This window comes from Oreochromis niloticus, linkage group LG14, assembly GCF_001858045.2.
Source record: "Oreochromis niloticus isolate F11D_XX linkage group LG14, O_niloticus_UMD_NMBU, whole genome shotgun sequence".
NCBI lineage: Eukaryota > Metazoa > Chordata > Actinopteri > Cichliformes > Cichlidae > Oreochromis > Oreochromis niloticus.
Window position 1 is genome coordinate 24,720,614 of NC_031979.2, and position 20,927 is coordinate 24,741,540.

General features: G+C 40.5%; 2 protein-coding genes and 1 pseudogene across 2 annotated transcripts; all 3 read left to right on the forward strand.

The window, feature by feature from the left end:
* Positions 1–1,120: 1,120 nt before the first annotated feature.
* Positions 1,121–6,379, forward strand: LOC112842170 (uncharacterized; annotated as a pseudogene).
* Positions 6,380–6,861: 482 nt separating this feature from the next.
* Positions 6,862–10,834, forward strand: LOC109204981 (extracellular calcium-sensing receptor-like). Its single transcript, XM_019367262.1, has 6 exons — positions 6,862–7,094; positions 7,263–7,560; positions 7,811–8,605; positions 8,752–8,979; positions 9,161–9,284; positions 9,918–10,834. Exons 1-6 carry the CDS (start codon positions 6,862–6,864, stop codon positions 10,832–10,834), a joined length of 2,595 nt encoding a protein of 864 aa, XP_019222807.1.
* A 5,148-nt stretch (positions 10,835–15,982) lies between these two features.
* LOC100708396 (extracellular calcium-sensing receptor-like) lies at positions 15,983–20,333 on the forward strand. Its single transcript, XM_003458890.4, has 7 exons — positions 15,983–16,010; positions 16,649–16,806; positions 17,029–17,326; positions 17,457–18,251; positions 18,342–18,569; positions 18,720–18,843; positions 19,429–20,333. Exons 1-7 carry the CDS (start codon positions 16,002–16,004, stop codon positions 20,331–20,333), a joined length of 2,517 nt encoding a protein of 838 aa, XP_003458938.3. The 5' UTR covers positions 15,983–16,001.
* The last annotated feature ends 594 nt before the right edge of the window (positions 20,334–20,927 follow it).

Genomic DNA, 20,927 nt, shown 5'->3' on the forward strand with positions numbered 1-20,927 from the left:
GTAATCTTGAAGTGGTCATGTGATTGGCTTACCATGACTACTTTATTCTTCCTCAGTCAAACAGCAGCACTCATGCGATTGTTTTGCCCCCTTAGCTCCAGGTGTTGTGCCAAAAAGTGATCGTGATTGCCGTCCGCGGGAGCGCGCACAGCTGCTTAAAGCTGTAGCGCCCAGATTACTTACAGCTACTTCAGTGCAACTGATATAAGGTGCTGTAAGCTGAACACAGCTTCAACCGCCAGTTTGTTGAATAATAGTAACGCGACCGTACCGCATTTTCTTGTTAGTAACGGTAACGGCGTTGTAACGATAGGAATAGTAATTAGTTACATTACTCATTACTGAAAAAAGTAACGCCGTTACTTGTAATGCCGTTATTCCCATCACTGGTTATACCTACACTGAAGAGATAAGTGCGGTGGCCAATTATTTGAACCTGCTTTTGCATTCCTCCTGCTGAATTGCTTTAATAAAAATATCCCACATTTAAAAAGTAAATTGCAGACATTTCCTTTTTAGCACACTGTGAAACAGTTATAGTAACAATCTGAGTATTAATCTACATTAGTATAAATACTACACGTTACTCTAACCTTTTAAAAGTAACAGACCCCTGGGGTCTACTGTTCAGGCCACCAAACGAACCCAGCCATATTCCAAGAGCATTGACAGCTGCCGCAACAGGTGTTGCTGGTAAGTACTGGGCCTGCAAGGCTACTTTTAGCTCCAGTTTTTTTTATCAGAGTAGGCAGGGTAGAAACCTGGGGGTTAGAGGCAGTTAGACCTGAGTAAGTCCCCTCACCCATCGGCTCTAAGGTCTGCACAACCTACTGAGTAATACACAGTAGGTTTTAAACAGAGTCAATCCAGACTTCCTGTATTGGGGTGCTGGTTTCACAGGTCAACAATATATTTAAAGAAATTTTTTAGCAGTAGCTACATGTTTTGTTGATTTTAAAGAACAGAATTTCCGTTCATTCTCAAATTGTGACTGATTGTTCAGACTCAAGGTATGAAGAGACAAACAGAAGGTAGGAGACAATGCCACTTGCAGCTTAATAAAATATCACCATCTTCCTTCTCACCTAATGTTGAATTCTATAAAATTATTTGGGTAACAATGGACAGTCTGAGCTGCGACAATGGAGTTGGTGCAGAAGGTTATGTAGTCAGTGATACATTCATTAAGTCCACTGATGTCCTCACTGTGGGGTTCACAGAGTGTCTCCCAGTCTGTCATCTCAAAACCGCCCTGTAGCTCTCCCTCTCCCAACCACCTCCTAATACTCCTAGTGGTCACAGGCTCCCTCTTCACAATAAGCACATAGTGGTGGATATGGTTTTAATCTGACCTACCCAGTCGGGGGAAGAACTGCATGCGTCCTTGACATTAGCATACAGTAGGTCTAAAATCCTCTCCCTCTTGGTGGGACAAACCACATACTGTGTGTAAGTTGGCAGAGTATTCCCCTCGGTGACATGGTTGAAGTCACCAAAGATAGCAATGAAGGTACTCGGGTGCTGAGTCTGTAACTGGGCTATAGCAGAGTGGATAATCTCACATACAGCTGTGGGTTAGCAGAGGGAGAAACATAAACAGCCACCAAGATTAAGGCTAAATTCCCTGGACAAATAATACGGCCTGAGTCCAACAGTGCACAGTTCAATTTCTGGGCAACAAATCTGCTCTTTGATTTTTATTTGAGCAGGGTTACACCACTGATTGTTAACAACAATGGCAAGCCCCTCTCCGTTCTGCTTACTGCTCGCAGTGCTTTCCCTGTTGGCCTGAACAGTGTGGAAGCCTTTCACAGATGCATTGTCATTGGGTGCATTCATGATTCGGTGAAGCATATTAAGCTACACTTCCGATATTCCCTCCGACTCCATGCTACCACTGTTAGCATGTCCATCTTATTTGCTAGCAACCGAACATTCCCCATTATAATAAACAGAAATTCAAGTCTGGAAATTATAGCTCATCAAGGTCTTCAAGTCTTTAAGACATTACTACAGTTTAACTAATTGGCGTGTGTCATCTGGCCCCATAGCTAGACAGAGCTAGGTATCATCTGCATAGCAATGCCTTAAAATGATACTGTCCAATGGAAGCATGCATTATATAAATAGAATTTGTCATAGCATGAAATCATGTGGAACTCCATAATTTATTTCAGAGTGTAAAGAAGTCACCCCATTTATAAAAACGAAATGGAGTCTATTACATAGATATGATTCAAACCACTGCCATGCAGTACATTTAATTCCTACGGCATAGTCTAATCTTTGTAATAAATACTGTGATCAACAGCATCGAGCACTAAAATGAGATGTAGCAGGACAAGCACTAAATCCACTATCAGACATCATAAGAAGATAAAATGCTTTCAAAAATGCTGTCTGTACTGTGGTGACTTCTGAAACCTGGCTAAAATTCTTTCAATAAGCCATTTGTGTGCAGATGATCAGTTAGCTGTTTTACAACTACTCTTTAAAATAAAACTAGTGGTGGGCGGATCGATCCAAATATCGATAGTATCGATCCCAAGTCGGGATCGGTATCGGATCGATACTAGCCTGGTTAGATCGATTCTTTACTTTGAGTTCTGCTTGTTTGTTATGCTGTGCTTTCGGCAAAAACGAAACAGCCAGGTCGCTGGACTAGTCGCTCCTGTGTCAGCGGAGAGCAGGCACACTTTGCTCCCCCCGGCCCCCCTCTCTTATGTTTCGGTGTTGCGCTGACACGTCACGTGACTTAGACACTTTGGGGGTTATTAAGTTGTTTACATATTAATTATATTTTTACCAATTGTTTTTGTTGTTGAGAATTTTAATTGTAATTTTCGTATTATAGTTTATCAACACTATTTGTTTTAATTTGTTTACTGGTTTGCGTGCACTTAAGATTTAAAAAAAAGAAGAAAAAAAAAAGAGATCGCCACCACGGCAGACCCGATGGCATTTTCATGCTTCGCCGCATCATTTATTCTTAAAATAATCACACGGTTGCTGTAACGGTACATTCAACGGCTGCAGCTCTCCCGCTGAAGCCGTACACATCACCACCACCGAACCTGCAGCGGCATCGCAGAACACGCCCTGCCACATACCCCCATCGCCAACTTCACCCCACCCCGCGAGCAGGCGAGGGAATCAGCCCGGACCATTGGCGCCCCATGCCCCGGCCCAGCGACGGGGGAAGTGTCCACTCTGGCGGTCGCCCGTGCCTCCAGCGGAGGCCTGATGGCCACCCATATGGCAAGCAGAGGCGGCGGAGCAGGAGTGGAAGTGAGCCGGGGCTCAGAGGCAGCTGGGCACGCAGGACCATGCAGCCTGCGTGCCGAAGTGGACAGCATGCCGCCCTCAGGCAGGACCCCCGCGCACCTCGACCTCCATCTCCAACACTTAAGGTCATGAAAATTAATTGCGATTTAGCAATTAATGAGGCATCCACCCTATTTATTGAAAAGTATCGGTATCGGTATTGGTATCGGCGATACTGGCCCGAATTTACTTGGTATCGGATCGATACCAAAATATGCAGTATCGCACACCACTAAATAAAACTGAGAAACAGGAAGGTTGAAGATTGGCCTCTAATTAGTTAAGACAGCTGGGTCATGTGATGGCTTTTAAAGTAATGGTTTAATCACTGCCCCCCAAAATGCCTGTGGTATATAACCCGCTAATGGAGATAGTGCATTCAGGAAACCAAGTGGACAGGAGCCAAGGCGGGGGATATGGTTTGGTGATGGTTTCAAGCTTTTCTACAATGGGAAGAAAGCCCAGAACGGAGTCGGAATAGTGGTCAGCCAAGCGCTACGAGATAACGTGGTTGAAGTGACGCGAATTTCGGACCGGCTAATGTCACTCATAATCGACACTGGTGCCATCACCCTGCGAATGGTCTCATGCTATGCTTCCCAGACGAACTGCTCCAACGCAGAGAAAGAAGAGTTTTGGGCCAGCCTCGAACCCACCTACAAACCTTCGAACTAGAAGAATATGACGTTATTGGTGGTGATCTCAATGGTCACGTTTAGGGATGGGTATCGTTTAGGTTTTATCCGATACCGGTGTCAAACCGGTACTTTTGAAACAGTGCCGGTGCTTAAACGGTGCTCAAACCGGTGCTTAAAGAATGGAGAACACAAAATTGGTCCAAAAACCTCTCATGTTCAGCTGTTTTTTTTATAAAAAGATAACAATGTTAGCCTTTTCTGCAGCTATAGGGCATATATGGTATCACTCTTGGCTGGAAGCAGTGCTTAAACAATGGAAAAAACACAAACTTTGTCCAAAAACCTCTCATGTTTAACTGTTTTCCACTTTTTCTTTGGTCATTTTAGCCTTTTTGGCCAGGGTGAAGGGAGTATCTGCCATCAAACAAGAAGACAGCCGCATGTAACTACGACGGTGTTTGCTAGTTCACCTTACATGCATTGATGTATTAATGTGGTTAGCGTACTCAACGTTAATTACACACGAACAACATGAAGCTACTCACGCAGAGGAGAACGGCTGCTGCTGCCATCATCATCCGTCATCATTTCTGCTACCCTGGCAGGGCTAGGGGCCAGGACTCTACTCGTCGGGTTTTTGGGGGATGTTGCTAACTCCGGGTCTGATAACAGGCACCACACCCTCAGTAGATGTGCACGGTGTGAGGTCTCGCAGCAAGCTATCAAACACGGCGCATTTCTCGGCTTTAAAAAAAAACGCTATGCATCGCCAGGTGTTTCATCAGATTTGAGGTGTTACCTCCTTTGACAGTATCACAGTATCAGCTTAAAGCACTTGTTGCAGGCTGCTGAGTTTGCATCTTTTGCTGTGAAGTACAGCCACACTTCTGATCGCTTCGCCTTGGGCATTTTTAATCTGTAGCTCTGCTCTAAAAGAACGTACGTACCTGGCCCCGCCTACTATCCTCGGAAATGTAAAACGATTGGCTAGAATTGGCTCAGGAAAAAAAAAGCACCGAAATAAAGCACCGAAATGTACGCTGCTTTTCGGTCTGGTTACTACCGTTTATGTCAGAACACCGGTACCCATCCCTAGTCATGTTGGACAAGACAGAAGTGGCTATGAGAGGTTTCACGGTGGCCAAGGATTTGGAAGCCGAAACGAGGATGGAGAGCGCGCCCTCGACTGTGCTGAGGCATACGATCTCACTATAACCAACACCTTCTTCAAGAAGAGACTGGCACACCTAGTCACGTACTCCAGTGGAGGTAGAGACACCCAGATCGATTATTGGCTTACCCGGAGGCGACACCTAAATTTGGTGACTGACACGAAGGTCATCCCATCAATACCCTAACCTTATACGCCGACAACGTATTCCTAGCAGATCAATCTAGAAGTGAGGTGCAACCGCACACGCAGCAATGGAAGACGCGCCTGGCCGATCATGATTTGAGACTCAACATCAAGAAGACCGAGTACATGGAAGCTGGCCCCCAAACTGATGGCACCATTAACATCGACCGGGAAGACCTGAAGAAGGCCGACCAATTCAAGTACTTGGGATCAATGATCAGTGGCGACAGGGATATCCTTCCGGACGTGCGAGCAAGGGTCAATGCCGCATGGATGAAGTGGCGTCAAGTGACGGGTGTGCTATGCAACCGTCAAATGCCAGACCATCTCAAGGCGAAGATTTATAAGACTGTAGGAAATGCGAATGCTCAGGTGGTGTCTAGGCCTCATGCGTTGGGACCAAGTCCTGAATGAAGATGTCAGAAAGTGGCTCGGCATCGCACCAATCACAAAGAAAATGCGCGAGGCACGGATACGGTGGTACGGACACATATTACGCTCAGACGTCAGCTCAGTGGCGAAAACGGCAATGAGGCTTCCCATATGGAAAAGAAATAGTAAAAACTTATAAAAGACTTGCATAAGATGTGGCCTACTTCATATAGTGAGTCATATAAGGCTTATATGATACTCATGAAAGTGGCCACTTTCTCATTACTTTCATATATTGTTTTACTAAGTATCCAAAACATACAAGTTTCATTTATATACTTTTTCAAGGGATTTTATATTTTTTCACTCTTGTATGCTTTTCATACAAGTTTCACACAAGACAGATACAAACATTATAAGATTTATATATATCTTTTCCATATGGGTTGAGCCCGGTGGCCAGCAACCCCGTGGCAGGCCGAAGAAATGGTGGATGGATAGAATAAAGGAAGACATGAAGATCGTCAATGCTACCCCAGAAGACGCCCTTGATCTTGCCAAATGGAGACGAATTTGCCGCAAAGCAGACCCTGCCATGCGGGATAAACGCTAGAAAGAAGAAGTGATTTCTAAAGTTAACCCAGAGAGATCAATTGCAGAGAAAGAGTATGAATAAATATCAACTGAACTGAATAGAACTGAATAGCTTCACTCCTCAAAAACTGTAGATGGCTGTTTTTCCTCACTGTACACAAACTGAAACCAGAATATAGACATGTCTGATTTTTTTTTCTTCCTGTTTGCCTGTTGTGCAAATATTGGAAAAACCAATTGAAAATACCACAGTGAAAGGAAAGGAGATCATATGGTTTCATTTATCATTTCCAAATATCATCTTAAAAGATAATAAAGGTTTTCTTGAATCTTCATGGACCTATTGAAACTATAAATGTTATACTGCATCTGAATCAATCAATAATGATACTGTAGTGTAGTGTTTTGCAGTGCCACTCCTCTGCCCCCACCTTTTCCTTCCACATAGAAGAAGCATGATGGTTCAGTTATTCATGTTTGCTGCTTCAAAACGTATAAATAAAGTCTGCATGTTTCACTTAGAGTAGGACTAGGTTACTTGCAATGCCAACCAGTGATTCAGTTTTTACAGACAGCATGTCATTTACCCAGAAGTGGCCAGAATTGGGGTGGGCACTTTTCCAACTGTTACTGGTGGCATCTTTCTCTCAGGCTAAAGAACCTGTGTGCATACAAAGAGGGGACCCTGACAACCCTCAGTTATCTAGGGATGGCGACATTATACTGGGGGGGATGTTCTCTTTTCACAGTAGCTGGAATGACAGAAAGGATACCTACATGCAGAAACCACTGCCACTTCAATGCACGAGGTAAATAACATTATAAAAATAAATTTACAATGGATGAATGATCTAAGATGAAAAAAAATCAATAATTTTTCTCTTGCTTTCTCTTCTTTTTCTATATTCATTTAACTGACTGATTTCAGCATTTTATGTGTTAGTAACTGTTGTAACTTTTTCACTGTTTGAATGAAGTTTTAATTCCAGAGAATTCCGGGTCGCCCAGGCTATGCTTTTTGCCATTGAGGAGATTAATAACAGTACAGACCTACTGCCAGGAGTCTCTCTGGGCTATAAAATGTATGATACTTGTGGTTCCATTGCCCAAAGCATAAAAGTTGCACTAGCCTTGATGAATGGTAATCAAATTATTTTCACAGCACCTGAGGCCCCTTGTACCAAACCAGCACAAGTGCAGGCTATAATTGGAGAGACTTCTTCCTCTCCTTGCATGGCAATAGCTACCGTAATTGGGCCATTTTATATACCAATGGTGGGTAGGATAGCTAAAAATATTTTTTTCTGGAAACACAAATGTGACTCTTGTATTTTTCCATTTTAGATAGGCCTCTTTGCGGGGATATAATGTGCTTAACACAGTAAAAACTGAAATTAAATGTGGATGTGTGCAACATTTTTTTTTTTAATGGTCAATGTGACTGTTATTATTAATAGTATTCCTTTTAACATCTTAAATTTTATCTTGTTCTTTGTCTTTTTCATGGCCTTTTTTTTTCTCTTAGATCAGCCATTTGGCCACATGTGCTTGTCTCAGTGACAAAACCAAGTACCCATCTTTCCTCAGAACAATACCCAGTGACTACTACCAGAGCAGAGCCCTGGCCCATTTGGTCAAGCATTTTGGATGGACTTGGGTTGGAGCTATTCGAACCAATGATGATTATGGAAATAAAGGCATAGCCACATTCACAGAAACTGCACAGCAGCTGGGCATCTGTCTGGAGTATTCTGTATCTTTTTTTAGGACAGATCCCTATGAAAAAATTCAAAAGATCATTGACATTATAAAAGCTTCAACCTCCAAGGTGATTATTGGCTTTCTGTCCCACTTTGATATGGATGTGCTATTACATGAGTTTTCTCTCAACAACCTGACTGGTTATCAGTGGATAGGCAGTGAGTCTTGGATATTTGATTCTCAAACTGCAAAAATGGATATACATCACATACTGGATGGTGCCATAGGCCTTTACATTCCCAAAGCACACGTCACTGGCCTACAGGAGTTCATGCTCAATGTGAAACTTCTTAATTCATCTAATAATGAATTGTTTACTGAGTTCTGGGAGACATTATTTAACTGTAAGTTCAAGGAGTTGAAGTCAACAGCAGAAAATCCAAGAGAGTGTACCGGACATGAAGATCTTACTGGAGTTCAAAACATCTTCACTGATATGTCACTCATGCCTATGTTTAACAATGTCTATAAAGGAGTGTATGCAGTGGCCCATGCCCTTCACAATATCCTCAATTGTAATAAAACATGTGAAAAAAATGTGCAGCTAGATCCATTCATGGTGAGCCTATCTAAAATTATATTGTTCAAATCGAGTAACAAGAACTATTTAAATTTGAAGACAAAATGTGTTGATCATGTCATTTAGCCAGTAGATCTATTAAATGTCCTTCAGTATATTAACTGACTTATTACATATGTTTTTAGATTTTGCAGCATATTCTAAAAATTTACTTCAAAACAAAAGAAGGAGATGAGGTTTACTTTGATGAGAATGGAGATCCAGCAGCAAAGTATGAAATTATAAACTGGCAGCCAAGAAAAAACAGCATCATGGAGTTTGTCACAGTTGGTCTTTATGATGCATCACTTCCTCCAGACAAACAGCTGACTCTGCAAAATAACTCTTTAATCTGGGCAAGAAACTCAAAGCAGGTGAGTGATCAATAAACAATAAATACAAATATTGAGATTATTAAGAATAAAGAATTAGTTATAATCAGGTGTTATTATTTTAAACCATTTGAATTTCATGCATACAAAATTAAGAAAGGATTGTAAAGATAATCATACATGCAGTTTACCCATGGTTATTATTGTACATTTATTCATACAGGTGCCTGTGTCAGTTTGCAGTGAGAAATGTCCTCCAGGAACACGTAAAGTTCTCCAGAAAGGAAGGCCTGTTTGCTGCTATGACTGTATAAGATGTGCAGAGGGAGAGATCAGCAACATTACAGGTTGAGTAATATTTCCACAAAAACTTTAGAACTTTAATGAACTACAAGCAATATGACTGTTCATGTTCCAGTATATTTTTTCATTCTTTTGCAAAATTGAGGAAACCCCTCAGAAATTTTAGTAATTATGCTCTTTCTTTCTATAAATAAAGCAAACAAAGAGTGAGATATGGGGCTGTTTTAGCCTACTGTGAATAATATGAGCACACTCCCTGCTTCAAACCTCTGTGTTTTTCTATATCTTTTCTTTCTTTTTTTTAAGATGACAAAAAAGAACGGCTGAGCAGTGTGGGACAGGCTGTAATATGCCCTGTCTATCAGAACTGATGCTGTTGTTCCAGCACCAGTTGCTATATACCACAGCATGTAATTTGTTCAGAATCAGTGTCAGTTTTACTGAAACATGGCCAATGATGTTTGAAGTTACTTATTTACCATTTTTCATATTGACTGCACAAAGGCATTGTCGACACATTTTTTCTCATCTTCTCATTGTGCAGCATTAGCAGTAGCCTGACCAACGTAGAGTAATAGTTAGTGTGCTAGTGAGTATAATATGTTGTAAAGTAGATTCAAACGCATAAATCTAATAAATCCCCAGAATTCTAACATTGCATTAACATTAATTTGCAGATTCTGTTACCTGTTTGAGATGTCCCCCTGAATTTTGGTCAAATGAAAGAAGAGACACGTGCATAAAGAAGGAAGCAGTGTTTCTGTCATATGAAGAAATTATGGGCGCACTCCTGACTGCTGCATCTTTATTTGGAACATGCATGACTACTGGTGTGGCATTAATATTCTTCAAATACAGGACAACTCCTATTGTGAGGGCAAACAATTCTGAGCTGAGCTTCCTGCTGCTCTTCTCTTTGACATTGTGTTTCCTGTGTTCTCTGACATTCATTGGTCAGCCCTCTGAATGGTCCTGCATGCTGAGACATGTAGCTTTTGGGATCACTTTTGTGCTCTGCATCTCTTGTGTTCTGGGGAAAACAATGGTTGTTTTAATGGCTTTCCGGGCAACGCGTCCAGGTAGTAATGTTCAGAAATGGTTTGGACCTACACAGCAGAGACTCTGTGTTACAAGTTTCACTGTGATACAACTTATCATGTGTATAATTTGGTTAACAGTTTCGCCTCCTTTTCCATTTAAAAACTTTAAGGAATTTAAAGACAAGATCACCTTAGAGTGTGCTCTGGGCACATCTCTGGGCTACTGGGCTGTGCTTGGCTACATTGGACTTTTGTCTGTCTTATGTTTCATTTTTGCTTTTCTAGCTCGAAAACTGCCTGATAATTTCAATGAAGCCAAGTTTATCACCTTTAGCATGCTGATATTCTGTGCAGTGTGGATCACATTTATTCCAGCATATGTCAGCTCTCCAGGGAAGTTCAGTGTTGCTGTAGAAATATTTGCTATTCTTGCCTCCAGCTTTGGACTGCTGATTTGCATTTTTTTTCCAAAGTGTTATATCATCTTACTGAAACCAGAAAGGAACACGAAAAAGAACATGATGGGGAAGGGTGCTCCACGATCACCATCATGAAAATAAATAAATAAATAATTATTTGGTGTGTGTGTGTGTGTGCTTCTGTGCTGGATTTGTTTGTACCAGTGGAGAATGCAAAAATGCAAACGTAGCATATTGCTCAGATCTTGTCTGAGGTGTTTAGTGCTTGGTCAGAATGACTAAGGAAATATTCAGACAATGCCTGACTTTAGCATTTATGATTTAATAAAAGAAATTTTATTGAGTATATTATGATTTACGCACACTTAATTCACAGTGCACAGTTCTCACTACTGTTGGGTTCATCTTATGAGAGAAGACAAAAAAAACTTTCATTATTTATTTCCCTCATCTTATTAAGCAGTTAAAGGTTCAAATTATTAATGGCACCCTATCTCTTCCTCCGTTCAGCAATCTGTACGAACAAAGAGCACCCAGGTAGTAAACACTTTTATTATGAGACATAAAAACAAAAGCCAAAATCACACAAGTTTTGTCAAGTGACACGGCAGAGGTTCTTGTCCATACATTTGTGTCTTCATGTGTTGATTATTGTAACGCTCTTCTTGTTTGTTGATTGTTGTAACGTACTTCTTTCTGGGCTTCCAAAGAAAAGTTTCAGAGGTGTACAGATGGTGCAAAATGCAGCTGCTCCCATTTTAACAAGAACTGGGAAATTTGAGCACATTACCCCTGTACTGAGATCTCTTCATTGGCTACCTTGTCAGGTTTGAGCAGATTTTAAGGTCCTGCTGCTCACCTACAAGGCTTTAAATGGATTGGCACCTTCATACCTCTCCGACCTTTTACACCTTTATGTTCCATCCCGTGCTCTACAATCTCAGGACTCTGGCCTTCTAAAGGTTCCTAGAGCCAGAAAAAAGACAGTTGGAGAGCGTGCTTTTTCTTTTCGTGCCCCATTCTTGTGGAACAACCTCCCTCAAGATATTAGGCAGGCATGCTCTGTGGAGGTTTTTAAAACTAAGTTGAAGACACATTTGTTCACCCTATCTTACATGTCTTAATTCTATGCCTTTTAGTTTTTAAATTCTTATTGTTTTTAACTTGTATTGTGTTTTTTCTTGTACTGCTATTTATCGCTTTTATTTATTCATCTTTTTAGTTTCAAATAGCTGTACAGCACTTTGTTTGAAAGCGCTTTATAAATAAAGTTATTATTATTATTATTATTATTATTATTATTATTATCATCATTATTATTATTATTATTATTAAAATGTTAATTTGATTGGTTAAAATTTTTCAGGGGAGGTTGTGGTCTTGGACTTGTTTCCCATTATTTACCTTGGGTCCATTCTGTGGGTCATCTTACCCCCTGTTACGGATATCTCCTTCTGTAATGAGAAGAACAGAAAAACAACCACCCACTGTATAAACAGAGAACTTATTCCCTGTGGTATTTTTCAAACAGTCTGGTTTTGGATGGGCATGACATTATCTTTTCAACACTCTATTCTACAACACCGATTTGTGTAATAAAAGATAAGATATAAATGTGTTATTTTAGATAAAATATAAGTGCATGATAAAAATTGTGAGGTTATTGTAATATATAAGTCAACGGGGCACACAAATATTAAAGATTTGTTTAAAAAAATCTAACAAATCCCTACTTTCCACACCTTTTAACATGTAAATCCATAATCCAGCTTAAAGCCTCATGTCCCTTCTTGGTATCAGTGTGATATTGGACCAGAGTGGTCTTCCTCTCTTAAACCTGTTTCAGAGGTCCCGAGAATGTGAGAAAAATCTGTCACTCTTCTAATAAAAGTTAGTGGACCTTACGGGCCATTATCCTTTCCCATCAGGAGAGTGCAACATGAGGTTCTCCCGAATGTTGGAGGGAAAGAAAACAAAAAACATATAACCCATGGAAGGAAGTTTCCTCTCTCAGTACCTTCCTTCTAGCTTCCTTGACTGTCGCCTTCACTTTTCAGGTCCTCCACCATACTCTAACAATGGCATCTGAAGCTATGTTTTTAAGAATGAGAGTGCAGCACACAATACCAAACATACCAAGAGCGGAGAGGGGAAGTCTAAGGCCTTCCTGTTCTATAACACTCTCAGTGACTTGAAAACAAATTTTTCAAATAGACCTGCAATGGTATTTTCAGATTAAGTTAGCCAATTGGGTATTATAGTGTGGTCCACATTTTATTAGGGATTCCCCAACAGGATGAATGTAAACACGTTCACAATTTAATTAGGTAACACAAGCTCATTAGACACACCTCTTAGAACTTCAATAACACCAATTTGTATCAACATCTTTATTAAATCAGTATTAAAATTGAGGAATCATCTTAACCACAAAAGTATCGGAGTTAGGTTCAACCAGTCCTCTATTACAGTCACTGGAAGCAGTAATCTTACCATCGCACAGGTTCCTGACCACATCCGAGGCAGGAAACCCAAGTCTTTTCCTCCACAGAACCACAATAGGTCAGACTTGGAAATAGGTATCTGGTGCTGGACCAATTCATAATGTTTATTATTTTATTAAACCATGCAGGCTTGGCTGCACTCCACCTACCTCTGTGACATTATAGTAAACTAGACATGTGTAATTACCCCCCTTTGGCATTTAGTCAGGTGGTGTGGTCATGTTGGACGCTCTGAAAACAAAGAACTCAGAACATTACAGTTAGCAGGGGTATGACTCGTGTGCAAAGCAATCATGCAGTGTAAACCTTTTAATTCTTTACACATCAAGATTTCGCTCAGTAATGATACAATAGCATTTGCTGGTGATGTTCAGTAACAACAGCGTTAATGAGACAGTCAGGTTGCTATGATGTGCAAAACCAGAGTTATGAATGATTGAGGAAAAAGGAAATATGACAAGATCAGACCTAATTAATAGGCTGATGATTAACAGAAATGACATTCCATCACTGTAGCAAAAGTCATTTGTAATAACATATAAAATCATTAGTTCATCTTCCTCGCCATGGTGTTTGCTGATAATCCATTGTGGGCTGGTTTGCAGGTGGCCCCCAAACACCTGGTGGATTCAGCTGTTGTTGCTGTTGTTGTGATGCCAGTGCTGCTGCTACTGCATGTTTTTATCTTAGTCTTCAAATCCATAGGTTTTGTGACCATCTGCTTGGCCTTATCCTTTGTTTTGTTAATTTCCTTTTCATTCTCTTCCACCTGGTAGTTTAGAACATTTTTATTCAATTTTTTCATTTCTTCTTCCTCTTGATATTCCTTTTTTCTGTGTCGACACATATAATGCTGGAGATGATCCATCCACCATCTCCAGAATTATAGGATGTATGAGGTGTTCGGCCCATTGCTATGGGCCATTTGATCCTTATGCAACTGTTGCAAGAGCTTGGTCTGCATAGCCGGCAATAAGTTGGACTCGTTCCTGGTGGGTGATGGGCTCTGCCAGGGCTGCCCTTTGTCACTGATTCTGTTCATAATTTTTATGGACAGAATTTCTAGGCGTAGCCAAGTGGTGGAAGGCTTTCACTTGGGTGGTCTCAGAATCTCTTCTCTGCTTTTGGCAGAAGATGTGGTTCTGTTGGCTTCATCGGGTGATGGTCTCCAGCTCGCTTTGGAACAGTTTGCAGCTGAGTGTGAAGTGGTGAGAATGAAAATCAGCACCTCATTGTCACAGGTCTAAAAGCCAAGCCTTCAATTTACCAGTCGTTCTACCCTCACCTATGGTCATGAGCTGTGGGTAGTGATCGAAAAAACGAGATTGTGGATACAAGCGGCAGAAATGGGCTTTCCCCGAAGGGTGGCTGACCTCTCCCTTATGGATAGGGTGAGAAGTTCAGCTATCCACGAGGTGCTCAGAGTAGAGCCAATTCTCCTCCACATTGAAAGGAGCCAGTTAAGGTGGTTCGGGCATCTGATAAGGATGCCACCTGGGTGTCTCCTGGGTAAGGGTTTCCAGTCATGTCCCACCGGGAGGAGGCCCCGGAGCAGACCCAGGACACACAGGAGAGATTATATCTCTCGGCTGGCCTGGGAACACCTTGGTGTTCCCCCAGACAAGCTGAAGGAGGTGGCTGAGGAGAGGGAGGTCTGGGCTTCTCTGCTTAGGCTGCTGCCCCCGCAACCCAGCCCCAGATAAATGGAAGAAGATGGATGGATGGATGGATGGATGGATGGATAGATGGACGGATGGATGGATGGATTTTTAATCCAATCCTCCAATTACATGTCTTATTTATTTATTTGTTATACATATATTTTGTTTGTTTTTTTTGTTTTAAAAACGTATTCCTTCTATTAGCTGTCAGTTCTACCTGCGTCCAACAGGTGTGACCTGTGAGCTGCAGTATCAAACTTCTTACCACTGGATGGAGCCAGATAGCACTTTAGCTCAGTCCCACGACTAATTGGCACTAACTCACCTTTTAGCTGCAATACCCTCTTTTGTACACCCTGTCTCGACCTTTGTTAAATAAACCCATGCTTGCTACTGCTTCACATTTCCTCAGCGCTCTACAACTTTTACTGGAAGTTGTGCAATTTCTAAACTGCCTTTACAAAAGGAAGAAAGACACAGACAAAGAACAAAGACAAACAGAGATATACACTTGGAGCACTTTGTTGCTTTTATAGGAACTACGTTGCCCTAATGACTTAAAATGCATGTGGTACACACAATTGTCAATATAATGCTTTTATAATTGTCTTCAATTAAGCGACTTTAAACACAGTGAATACTCATTTACAGGCCTTAATTTCCCCCACAAAGCCCTGTGACGAGTTTTCGCTTTAACCAGGTCTCAGTTTTCTTACAGAATACTTTAAACACAATCTTTTGTCTGCAACAGGTGTGGCTGGTAAATACTAACAACACACTCTCTAACTCCCACCCCCCAAATGCTCTCAGCCAACCATAAGCATGCTCTCCTACAGACTCTCTGTCATAGTTAGCTGATATGACTGACAGGTTTAACGGCCTCTAGACTATAACACCTTCAAGGTCACTCAGTAAATCACATTGCTGCCGGTGTGGAGCAACTATGCCATAAGTGAGTGGCAATTCTGAACACAATAACACTGATTACACAACAATCAACTAACTTGTAATCCAGTGTGTTATAATATATAAAGAAACATGTTAGCAGTGGCTACAGGTTGTATTGATTTTAAAGAACAGAAGTTCCCTTCATTCTCAAATTGTCTCTGATCTTTCAGACTCAAGATATGAAGAATCATGCAGAAGGTGAGACAAGGCTACCAACATCTTAATTTTCCTTCTTATCTCAAGCTTCATGTTTTGAACAAGGCTCAAACACAGACAAACATGCTTATTTATCCCTGATACAGTTATTTATTGTTAGCAGACATGCAACCCTGCTGCCTCCAGACAGCAGACAAGTACAAGCTAAACTACAACACTAGCAGGATATTACTTTGTGTAGAAAAACTTTGCATATAAGTTAACAAAGCAGGTTTTTGTTTTGAGCCTACCCTAGATCAGAAAGCAGGTTGTTGCTTTGAGCCCGCACTAAATCAGATTCTCTTGAGTCTAATTAAAGTTAAAGAAACTGTAGTTTAAACTGTATCTCAGTCAGTACAAAAATTGATAACAAATATGTATTTGGGCTTTAAGCACATATAGAATATATTTTTAATAAAACTATAGTATATCACAGAGTTACTCCTCTCGCCCCACCTCTTTGTTCCACAGGGATTCATTTTTGCTACTTTAAAATGTATAAATACAAGTCTTACTGTATACAGTGCCATACAATGCCACCCAGTGGTTTAGCTTTTCCAGACAGCATGACATCTACGCAGAAATGGCCAGAACAGGGGTGGGCATTTTTACAACTGTTATTGGTGGCATCTTTCTCTCAGAGTGAGGAGGTCATATGCAAGAGGAGAGGGGACCCTGAGAACCCCCAACTATCTAAGAATGGGGATATTATTCTAGGAGGGATGTTCTCTTTCCACAGCAGCTGGAAAGACAGAAAAGATAACTACATGCAGAAACCACTGCCACTGCAATGTACCAGGTAAATAACATTGCAAAAATTTATTCAATTTTGAAATATCTAAAAGGAAGTGGTCTCCAAAAAAAAGGTGTCAGGCCTTTTGTCCCATTCTGGTTTAAATATTCATGTATTTCACTTCTGTCACTGACTGATTGATTATGACTGAGTGACATTTAACAATGTTCTGTGTCTTCTTCAACATGAAACTAAATATTATATCAACTATTTACTGTTTGGATCAAGTTTGAATTTCAGAGAGTTCCAGTTTGCCCAGGCTATGCGTTTTGCCATTGAGGAGATTAACAACAGTTCAGATCTACTGCCAGGAGTCTCTCTGGGCTATAAAATGTATGATACTTGTGGCTCCATTGCCAGAGGTATAAAAGTTGCACTTGCCTTAGTGAATGGTAATGAAATTGTTTCTGCAGTGTCTGGGGCACCCTGTACCAGACCTGCATCAGTGCAGACCATTTTGGGAGAGACTTCTTCCTCTCCTTGCATGGCAATATCAACTATAATTGGGCCATTTTATATACCAATGGTGGGTAGGATTGGTAGAAATGTAAGAATTTCTGAAAAAAAAAACCCATTTGCTTTTATTGTTCCACTTTATCAATATATATCATTCTTTGTGTTTTCCCATGTGAATGAGTTCTTTTTTTCTCTATTAGATCAGCCACTTTGCCACATGTGCTTGTCTCAGTGACAAAACTAAGTACCCATCCTTCCTCAGAACAATACCCAGTGACTACTACCAGAGCAGAGCCCTGGCCCATTTAGTAAAGTACTTTGGATGGACTTGGGTTGGAGCTATTCGAACCAATGATGATTATGGAAATAATGGCATAGCCACATTCACAGAAACTGCACAGCAGCTGGGCATCTGTCTGGAGTATTCTGTATCTTTTTTTAGGACAGATCCCTATGAAAAAATTCAAAAGATCATTGAAATTATAAAGGCTTCAACCTCCAAGGTGATCATTGCCTTTCTTTCACACATGGATATGGATGTGCTAATAAATAAACTGTCTATCGATGGCGTAACTGGGTACCAGTGGGTAGGCAGTGAGTCTTGGATATCTGATTCCCAAATAGCTGCGATGGATATACATCACATACTGGATGGTGCCATAGGTCTTTCAATTCCTAAAGCACATGTCACTGGCTTGAAAGAGTTTATACTGGATGTCAAATCACTGAATTCATCTAATAATGAACTCTTTACTGAGTTCTGGGAGACACTATTTAGTTGTAAGTTCAAGGAGTTGAACTCAACAGCAGAAAATCAGAGACAGTGCACTGGACATGAAGATATGACTGGAGTTCAAAACAGCTTCACTGATATGTCACTTATGTCTATCTTTAACAATGTCTACAAAGGAGTGTATGCAGTGGCCCATGCACTTCACAACATCCTCAGCTGTAATGAAACATGTAACAAAAATGTGCAGCTAGATCCATTCATGGTGAGCTTACATTTGAACAAAAAGTAGAAGTTGTGCCGTCTGTGTTACAAAATGACATTCAATAAATTAACAGACTGTCTGTCTTCTTAGATTTTGCAGCACATACTAAAAATTTACTTCAAAACAAAAGAAGGAGATGAGGTTTATTTTGATGAGAATGGAGATCCAGCAGCAAAGTATGAAATTATAAACTGGCAGCCAAGAAAAAACAGCATTGTGGAGTTTGTCACAGTTGGTCTTTATGATGCATCACTTTCTCCAGACAAACAGCTGACTCTGCAAAGTAACTCATTAATTTGGGAAAGTAACTCAAAGCAGGTAAGGTATTAGAAAATAATTAAAACCATAATTAAAAGCTACAATTTAGATTTTGAATGTTTGAATTTGGTTTGAATTTAAGGTAATGAAAAATAAAGCTCAAATGATACAAACACTTTTGTTGTAGTCATTGTGTATTTATCCATACAGGTGCCTGTGTCAGTTTGCAGTGCGAAATGTCCCCCAGGAACACGCAAGGTTCTCCAGAAAGGAAGGCCTGTTTGCTGCTATGACTGTATAAGATGTGCAGATGGAGAGATCAGCAACATTACAGGTTTTGTGCTCTAACAGAAACCTTAGAAGTTAGTGAGACAGGCTTTGTATTTTTGTTTAATTCACATATCCCCCCAACCCAGTAAAATACACCTTATATCAGCCTGTCATCAAGACAGGAAAAACCAAAAAAAAATAGACAAAAAGACCTATGCCAGATTTCTTTTCACAGTTCAAGAGTCAAGTCCAGGTGATACCAAATCTTCAAAGTTAATAGAAATAAAAAACAAAACAAAACAGTCAACTCAACAGATAACATGGGTTTGTAGGTTGATCTCTTTTCTTTTTTGTATGCTCCATATTTGGCTAGGTGCAGAGTAGAAACTGGAGCAATGTAAGAAATGTATCATCTACTATGTTGATGAGAAAGGGAAGAAATATCTGGAAACATGTTGCTTCTCCTCTTTACAATTGTATGACATCAGTAGTCTACTAGAGTAATTGTAGAAATGATATAGGATAATAGATTTCTACACTACACTCAAATAGATAATAAAGTAGATGTCAACACAGAAAATTATGCACTTGGGGAAAAGTGAAAAATCTACTCATTAAGTGTAACATCTGGTTCATTATCATTTTGCAGATTCTGTTACCTGTGTGAGATGCCTCCCTGAGTTTTGGCCAAATGAGAAAAAAGATGCCTGTATAAAGAAAGAGGCAGTGTTTCTATCATATGAAGAAATTATGGGCGCACTCCTGACTGCTGCATCTTTATTTGGAACATGCATGACTACTGGTGTGGCATTAATATTCTTCAAATACAGGAAAACTCCTATTGTCAGAGCAAACAATTCTGAGCTGAGCTTCCTGCTGCTCTTCTCTTTGACATTGTGTTTCCTGTGTTCTCTGACATTCATCGGTCAGCCCTCTGAATGGTCCTGCATGCTGCGACATACAGCTTTTGGCATCACCTTTGTCCTTTGTATCTCTTGTGTTCTGGGGAAAACAATGGTTGTTTTAGTGGCCTTCAGGGCTACACGTCCAGGGAGCAATGTAATGAAATGGTTTGGACCTGCACAGCAGAGACTCTGTGTTACGGGTTTCACGCTTATACAAGTATTCATATGTGTCATCTGGCTAACAATTTCGCCTCCTTTTCCATTTAAGAATTTTAAGGAATTTAAAGACAAGATCACCTTAGAGTGTGCTTTGGGCTCTGTTGTAGGTTATTGGGCTGTGCTTGGCTACATTGGACTTTTGTCTCTCTTATGTTTTATTTTTGCTTTTCTAGCTCGGAAACTGCCTGATAATTTTAATGAAGCAAAGTTTATCACCTTTAGCATGCTAATATTCTGTGCAGTGTGGATCACATTTATCCCAGCGTATGTCAGCTCTCCTGGGAAGTTCAGTGTTGCTGTAGAAATATTTGCTATTCTTGCTTCCAGTTTTGGACTGCTGATTTGCATTTTTTTCCCCAAATGTTATATCATCTTACTGAAACCAGAAAGGAACACAAAAAAGAACATAATGGGAAAGGGAGCTCCATAGTCATCTTTCTGAAAAACATAAATAAAACAAAATGTAAGCAATGGTTTGGATATTCAAACAACAGTTCACTTCATCCTTAAGGTTACAAAGATTTTATTTTTAAAATGCATATGAATATGCCAGTGTAATTAATATGGTCATATTGCGAAAAGTATTCACACTCACCCATGGAAATAATTGAATTTAGGTGTTCCAATCACAGGTATAAAAAAACATGCACGTAGGGATGCAGACTGCTTCTACCATCTACTATCATTTCTTATAGAATGGGTCGATCTTAGGAGCTCAGTGAATTTCAACAATTGTCATGAAATGGTTGTTCATGGCAGAGCAGCTACAACCAGACTTACGTCACTAAGCACAATGCAAAGTGTCAGATGCTGTGGTGTAAAGAATGCTGCCACTGAACTCTAGAACAGTGGATACATTCTCTGGAGTCATGAATCATGCTTCTCCATCTGGCAATGAGATGGACAAGTCTGTGTTTGGCGGGTACTAGGAGAACTGTACTTGTCTGACTGCATTGTGCCAAGTGTAAAGTTTGGTGGAGGGGGGCTTATGGTGTGGGGTTGTTTTTCAAGAGTTGTGCTCAGC

Bases quoted from the DNA above. Each gene is read 5' to 3' on its own strand.
- LOC109204981 (XM_019367262.1), top strand. From the start codon at position 6,862: ATGTCATTTACCCAGAAGTGGCCAGAATTGGGGTGGGCACTTTTCCAA. The intron at 8,606-8,751 runs GTGAGCCTATCT...ATATGTTTTTAG, and splicing joins TGCAGCTAGATCCATTCATG to ATTTTGCAGCATATTCTAAA. The intron at 8,980-9,160 runs GTGAGTGATCAA...TTATTCATACAG, and splicing joins GGGCAAGAAACTCAAAGCAG to GTGCCTGTGTCAGTTTGCAG.
- LOC100708396 (XM_003458890.4), top strand. The intron at 16,807-17,028 runs GTAAATAACATT...GTTTGGATCAAG, and splicing joins CTGCCACTGCAATGTACCAG to TTTGAATTTCAGAGAGTTCC. The intron at 17,327-17,456 runs GTGGGTAGGATT...TTTCTCTATTAG, and splicing joins GGCCATTTTATATACCAATG to ATCAGCCACTTTGCCACATG.